The sequence below is a fragment of the Lepus europaeus genome, chromosome 7, assembly GCF_033115175.1.
Source record: "Lepus europaeus isolate LE1 chromosome 7, mLepTim1.pri, whole genome shotgun sequence".
Classification (NCBI taxonomy): Eukaryota; Metazoa; Chordata; class Mammalia; order Lagomorpha; family Leporidae; genus Lepus; species Lepus europaeus.
The window spans coordinates 60,712,560-60,720,349 of NC_084833.1; the positions used below are offsets into that span (position 1 = coordinate 60,712,560).

At 40.4% G+C, this 7,790-nt stretch overlaps 1 protein-coding gene across 1 annotated transcript; it reads left to right on the forward strand.

Moving 5' to 3' along the window:
- Positions 1-2,357: 2,357 nt before the first annotated feature.
- Positions 2,358-3,320, forward strand: LOC133764546 (olfactory receptor 51I2-like). Its single transcript, XM_062198219.1, has one exon. It carries the CDS (start codon positions 2,358-2,360, stop codon positions 3,318-3,320), a length of 963 nt encoding a protein of 320 aa, XP_062054203.1.
- The last annotated feature ends 4,470 nt before the right edge of the window (positions 3,321-7,790 follow it).

A 7,790-nucleotide genomic window follows, 5' to 3' on the forward strand; every position in this document is an offset into this window, starting at 1 on the left:
AGCAACTTACTCAGGGATTGAATGAAGGGAAGGAGAACATAGAGGTTGAGGTATATTAGACATAAAATGGACCAATGAAAGACATCCATCAGCCTTACCCCTACATAAATCATCAAATGGCAAGGCTATAATGACGCATTTGTCTCTAGGCATCCCAATTAGACTTCTTAGAGCAGGATAAGTATAGATCCAAATACTTGGGATTCCTTGTTGACACAGTAAAAATCTATTGTTTGTTTAAAGATTTATTTATTTATTTGAAAGGCAGAGTTACAGAGAGATAGAGAGACAAAGAGAGAAATCTTCCACTCACTGGTTCACTCCCAAATGGCCACAATGGCTGGAGCTGGGCCAATCGGAAATCAGGAACCAGGACCCTCTCCCAGGTTTTCCAAATGGGTGTGGATGCCCAAGCACTTGGGCCATCTTCCACTGCTTTCCCAGGCACATTAGCAGGGAGTGGATTGGAAGTAGAGCAGCTAGGGCTTTAACCAGCTCCCATGTGGGATGTAAGAGTCACAGGTGGCAGCTTTACTCACTACACCATAGTACTGGCCCCAAAATCTATTGTTAAGAGACCTAATCATACCATTCTTGGAAATTTAATTTATTCACAGTCACCTATAAGTTAATCTGTCAAATTCACCCCAATGTGTAATGCATAATTGCTTGGGATAGGGTCTCATTCCCCTTTCCCTTCCAAACCAGTCACCGGTTCTATTATTTGGAACCCAGGGGAACACAAGTTAACTTTTTATCTCTATAGATGTTATCATTCAATATTTTATGTATTCATTCAACAAAGCAAATGTTGACTACAAATTTACTCTGTTCCAGGTACTGCATAATGCAAGAGTTATGTTTCATCAATAAGAGCAATATAGCTGCTATATTCATGGATTTTTGTAGTAATGAGAAAGATAGAAAAACAACAAGAAAAGAAGCTATTATAAAATTATTAGATGCACTGAGTTGTGTAAAAAAATACTAAGAAAGTGTGATTTGAGAGCAATGATTGGGTTGTATGACTCAGGACACCTACTTTGTGGCTCCATGAGAAGATGATGTCGAAAACCCAAAAGAATGAAGAGAAAGCCATGTGAAAAGCAGAGACAAGCACAACCAGAATACAAAGCCCTAAGGTTAAGAAGAACTCAGTCTATTTAAGAAACAAACACTATTGAAATGGCAATAATACCAGGCAATAAGAGCAGTACAGAGACGAGATCAGTGGAGGATACAGGGCATATCAAAAGCATTTTATTAGAGTGAGGGTTGAAGGAATTAAAGCAGAGTAATAACATGAACTAGTCACTTCCTTGGACCCCAATTACATCATTCTTAGAGTTGTAGAAGTGGTTTCTTCAGGGCCTATGATACAGAATAGCTGTTAAGATCAATAGATAATAAACTAGAATACTTCAACATGTTCATCAAACTAAAAAATTTGTGCAAAAATTTAAACCTATGTATCATTTTTCATAACACACATTTCCAATAAATTGTTGAAGACTCCTTATATAGTGAAAGATTTCGAAAAACATAAAATGTTAGCCAACACAATAATACCAAAAATAATGCTTGTGATGTTTTGTATCTTCTCAAATATTTTGTTTCATCTAAAGAGCAGGCTACAGGAGAAAGTATTGGATTTGGTACTAGACAGACATAGATGTAAACAACAGAATGGTAATATATGAGACATTAACTCAATGGTCAGCTGCTATACTTTCCAATTCTTAGTTTCCTCATCTGTACAATAAAAGGCAAAATATGGCCTTTTCCAAAGTCTGGTTGACTCTGAGTATGGCAAAATACCATGCTTAGGCATATATCATAAAATTGATTGCATGTAAAAACTAACAGCAATATCATGGGAAGATAAGTAGAAGACTTCAAGAATAAATAATGTCATGAATGCAAAAATAGGAAAGATACAACAACTGCTCTTTTATACCATATCCACTTTATAGAGCTGAACATCTTCTAATCCTTACTTCTCCATTCCAATCTGATTCAGTTGACCTAGTAACTTTCTAAACAGTCATTCTTCAATTTCCACTAAGCATATGGAAGTCATACTTCCTAAATTTGAACTAAAAGTTGACACTAACTCGATTTTCTGAACTCCAGTTGCTATTTTAAGGAGAGAGAATCTAATTCCAACAGGAAGACAAACACCAATCGTAAGGAAAATAAATTTGTGAAAGACAGTTAAATGTAGCACTGACATAGCTCTAAGGGACCAGAACTTTATATTCAATATTAGAGTGCTTGTTTCTGTTATTCTGGATCACCTACCTGTTCGTACAGACTAAAAAGGTCACATCTCTGGAGCCCTCAGCTGCCTTCCAAATATGCCCCTATCCCAGTACTTTGTCAACATCTCCTTCTTCCAGCCACCTGCTTTCCTCATGATTGGCATCCCAGGCATGAAGGCTGCTCATGGATGGATCTCCATCCCCTTCTCATCCATGTACATGATGGCCCTCACTGGAAACTGCCTGATCCTCCTGGCTATAAGGAAGACTCCAAATCTACACCAGCCCATGTACTACTTCCTCTCCATGCTGGCCCTCACTGATGTGGGCCTCACCTTGTCCACACTGCCCACCACCCTGGCTGTGCTCTGGTTTGATCATCGACTCATTGGCTTCAATGCGTGCCTGATCCAGATGTTCTTCTTGCACTTCTTCTCTGTGGTGGAGTCCTCAGTGCTCCTGGCCATGTCATTTGACCGCTTTGTGGCCATCTCTAGCCCCTTGCACTATGTGTCTGTCCTCACAAATAATGTCATCATCAAGATGGGGCTGGCCATAGTGGCAAGAGCCACTGTGTCCCTCTTCCCTTTGCCATTTTTGCTGAAGCGACTGAACTATTGCCCTGGCAAGATCCTCTTGTCACATTCATTCTGCTTCCATGCAGATGTCATGAAACGGGCCTGTGCTGACATTACTGTCAACATCCTTTATGGGCTATACGTGGTCTTGTCCACAGTGGGTGTAGACTCCTTGCTTATTGTGCTGTCCTATATCCTTATTCTTCATACAGTGATGGGTCTAGCCTCTCCCAAGGAACGCTTACGGGCCCTCAACACCTGTGTATCTCATTTCTTAGCTGTTCTGGTATTCTACATCCCAGTCATAGGTGTGTCCATGATCCACCGATTTGGGAGGCACCTTCCACACATTGTGCATGCTCTTGTTGCCTATGTGTACCTGGTGGTGCCTCCTGTGCTCAATCCCATCATCTACAGCGTGAAATCCAAGCCCATCAGGAGGGCCATGCTCAGAGTGCTGAGAAGGAAAGGCCAAGGTTGACAACTCAGAGTACCCACAAAATCTACAGGAATTATGGTCAAATGTCCATATCTTATACCCAGATGACCTTTTTTTAAAGCTCTGACCCAGAAATATTATGCAAAAAAAAATTTGATGAGGAACTGTCTGGATTCTTTCAAGCCTTCGTTACTTCAAGTATTTTATTTTGGTTGAATTGTGCAAAAATCTGTGTTCATCACTAGAGATATTGAAAGGAATAGTGGCAGGTAGTTGGCATAGTAGTGAAGATACCACTTTGAACACCTGCATCCCATATTGGTGTGCCTGGGTTCAAATCTTGGTTGATCCCCTGGTTCCATCTTCCTGCTAATGCACATCCGGGGAAGCACCTGTGATGGCACAAATGAGTGGGCCCTGCCACCTACATGGGACATCCAGATTGGACTCTTAGCTGTTGGCTTTGGCCTGACTCAACCCCAGCTCTTGTCACTCTTGAGAAGTAAACAAGTAGATGATTTCTCAGTTTCTCAATCTCTTTTGCTCACTTGATCTTGCTCTCTCTCAAATAAATAAAAAATGTTTTAAGTTAAACATAGACAGTCTCTTCTTTCCATTGTAGTACAGAGGCCTTTATGTATACAATTAGACAAAGTGTAATTAGGCTGTAATGGATGTATATATACATATTTATGTATACATACACACACATATATTATATATATAATATACACACATTATATACATTATACACACATACATACACACATTATTATATTATATATAATATATGTATAATACACACACACTATATATATAATACACACACACATACACACAAACCCCTACATACATACATATATTGGTAGACCTGGAAGAAGCTCCTGGCTCCTGGCTTTGGATTGGCACAGCTCCGGCCATTGGAGCCATCTGGGGAGTGAACCAGTGGATGGAAGACCTCTCTGTCTCTACCTCTCTCTGCAACTCTGTCTTTCAAATAAATTTTAAAAAAAGTATTCACCTGTATATTCTTTGGTGACATCTACAATTAAATGGGAATAATTATAGCCCCTAGTTTATAATGTTATAAGGATGGATAGACATAAAGTAACATAATATATAGAGTAAACATCAAAGATTTTTCTATTCTTGTTATTGTAGTAGTCATTCATTCATTAGAACAGATATTTAATTTGTGGCCACTTAAATTTCTGAGCCTGTGGCCGGTATTGTGGTGTAAAAGGTTAAGCCACTTCCTGCAGTGCTGGCATCCCATATGGTCACTGGTTTGAGTCCTGGCTGCTCCACTTCTGATCCAGCTCCCTTTTAATGAGCCTGAGAAAACAGCAGAAGATAGCCCAAGTGCTTAGGCCCCTTCATCCCCATGGGAGACCTGGAAAAAGCTCCTGGCTCCTAGCTTCAGCCAGGTCCAGTCCTATCTGTTGTGGCCATCTGGGGATTGAACCAACAAATGAAAGATTCTCTCTCTCTCTCTCTGTGTGTGTGTGTGTGTCTCTTTCTCTCTCTCTCTCTCTCTCTCTCTGTGTGTGTGTGTGTGTGTGTGTGTAAGTAACCCTGCGTGTCAGATAAAAATAAATAAATCTTAAAAAGAAGTCCTGAGTTTTCAGAAATGAATAAGGCCCAATTTTTTGCTTTTGAAAATCTCATATTCCATTGGAATAAAGAGGAAAAATAAATAAGAAAGTACAGTGACAAGTAAAAAGTTACTGACATAGGGTAAGGACAGAGAAATAAGCAAAATAATAATAATAATAATAATGTTAGGAAAAGCAGGAAGTTCAGTTATCTGAAGGCTCTGTCTTGGCTGTGTCTTCTTCAAATTTTTATTTATTTATTTCAGAGGTAGAGAGATAGGGAGAAAGAGAGAGAGAGAGAGAAAGAGATAGAGAGAGCTCCCATCCATTGGTTCACTTTCCAAATGCCTGTACAGAACAGAAATTGACCAAGCTGAAGCCAGGAGCAGGGAACTCAGTCCTAGTCTCCTACATGGGTTACAGGGATGCAAGCAATTGAGTCATCTCCTGCTGCCTCTCATAGTCTTCATTAGCAGAAAGTAGGAATCAGGAGGACAGCCGGGATTTGAACCCAGGCACTCTGACTTGGATGTTGATATCCCAACCATTGTCTTAATTAGCAGGCCAAATGCCAACACTGTGAATTCTTAAAAGAAAAAAGAAAAAAAAAAGAGGGAGCAATGTTTACTCTAGTGGTTAAGATGTCACCATCCCTCATTGTAGTGCCTGGGTTCAGTTTCCAGGTCCAATTCCTGACTTCAGCTTCCTGCTAATGTGGACCCTAGGAAGTACTGGTGAACTCTCAAACACTTGGGTTCCTGCCCTTCACAGGGGAGACTTGGATTGTGAAGCTTCCAGCTTCAGCTCATTCTAGTTACAGCCATTGCAGTTATTTGAGGAGTGAATCAGCAGATGGGTGCTCTCCAGCTGCCTGAGACATCTCAAACAATTTTAAAACTATTTTAAAAGCTTTATGATACATATAAGGGAATATGGAGTGGTGTGGGGAAATTAGAAAAATAACAGTAGAAGGGAGCATTGAAAATTGAGCGATGAGTAGGGCTTTCAAGAAAGAGTGAATGCACATGGGTGGCTAGAGGAGAGAATGAGGTGGCAGAGGAAAAAGTTGGACTGGGAGGCTCAGCTCACAAAACTAGAACCTTTCAAAATCCATGCTGAGGGCACTGGATCTGTCCTTGAGCATAAGGTATGGTCAGTTACCATGGATCATGATCCAATTGGAAATGTGAATGAGATACTAAAGAAGCCCTTGAACTGTTGTACAGCATTTATCTTCTTCTGCTTTGTAACCTAAGGATGGTGAATTTGTGACCACTCTTATATCTGGAAACTATATTTTATCTGTGTCCTCATTCTTGGAAGCTATTGTATTAGGGCAAGATAGAGACTCCACATAACATCTTTGTGTATGACACATATAACTGAAACCATAGTTTTACCAGGTTATATGGCCCACATGCTGAAGCTGCTTATACCTGAGACTGAACATGCTGTATACCCCATTCTTTATCTAGGCCATGTTGGTTAGGTAATAAACAGTTCAGGTAATTATTCAAAAATCTTTTTTGTTCTACCTCTAAAATCTAAAGCAGACTAGCAAGTATTGAGGATCTTTCTTGATGGTGGAAGGTACAAGGAGCAATCATTTGTCTTACTTTGGAGAAAGCTTGCTGGCAAAACAAAAACCCACCAACCTGTAAGAACTTGGCTGATGTGGCACGCTGCTGAATGTCTGAGGAATTTAACTCCCGTTCTGCACTGTGCATGTGTCTTACTGGAAATGAGACTCAGAATACCAGCCGCTTCCTAACTTCTAACACTTTGGCCATCAAACTCAATATCTACGTTCAATTCTACATTCCACTGGATGATATTTTTCCTCCTGTGGCACAGACATTAATCCTTTTCTCAGCATCTACTGAATCTTTAACCCAGTCATTAGTCCCAAGAAGTCTCACGCCACTGTTGGCTAACTCTGTCTCTTCCCAGTAAATACAAAGATACTCTTTCTTAAAATGAGGTAAGCAACCACAGGAGAACCAAGGGAGCATCCTAGCTCTGGGGGGCATGTCTTAGAGAGAGCTGGATTGCGGAATTCTGCTTGCTCATTTTGCTTATCTCTCTGGACTTCTCTTTATCCCCACCACTCCTCACCTCCTATAACAGCAGTGGAGCTGAACAGAGAGCAATTTTTTTTTTCAATTCAAAGCGTGGTGTCCCTGGAGACTGGGTGCATTTTCCAGCAGCAGCATAAAAGCAGATTCTCTTAGCTGTAAGGGAATCCTGGGCTTCTTTAGGATGCAACACCACAACAGTGCAGGCTGGGATCACAGGCAAGGTGAGTTGTCATGGTCCAGACTCAGACCTTTGTCCCTGTCCAGGTGTTGAAGGGAGACAGAGATAGCAGAGAAATAAATAAATGTGGGTTTCATACTGTGCATGAGAGAAGAGGTGAAGACTCCCTTGATATGGCTCACCGGTGTTGTATCTCATTATGTGCCTGCACTGGTATTTCACAGTGGGTCCCTTCTTGACTAGCACCCTAGAAAAATATAAGTAGTGATGGTTTGCAAAAGGCCACAGGTTTCTTCAATGAGCTTTTCACTAAATCATCAAAATTGACTGAATTCCTAGTAACAAACATACAACTACAAGTTAGTGAAGGTTACCCAGATAAACAGAACCAATTGGAAATATATACTTATATATCTATATCTATCTATCAATCAACCTGTGTGTTTGTGTGTGAATGTGTGTGTGTGTGTATGTATAGTGTGAGAGTGTGATATAAAGAGAGAGAGAGACACAGAGAGAAGAAACGAGAGAGAGAGAGAGAGAGAGAGATTAAGGAATTGTTTCATGCAATTGTTGGAGCTGACATTTTGAAATCTGCCTCAGAGGCTGGAGATTCAGAGTAGAGTTGACATTGTGTTTAAAAGCAATTTGGTGCAGAATT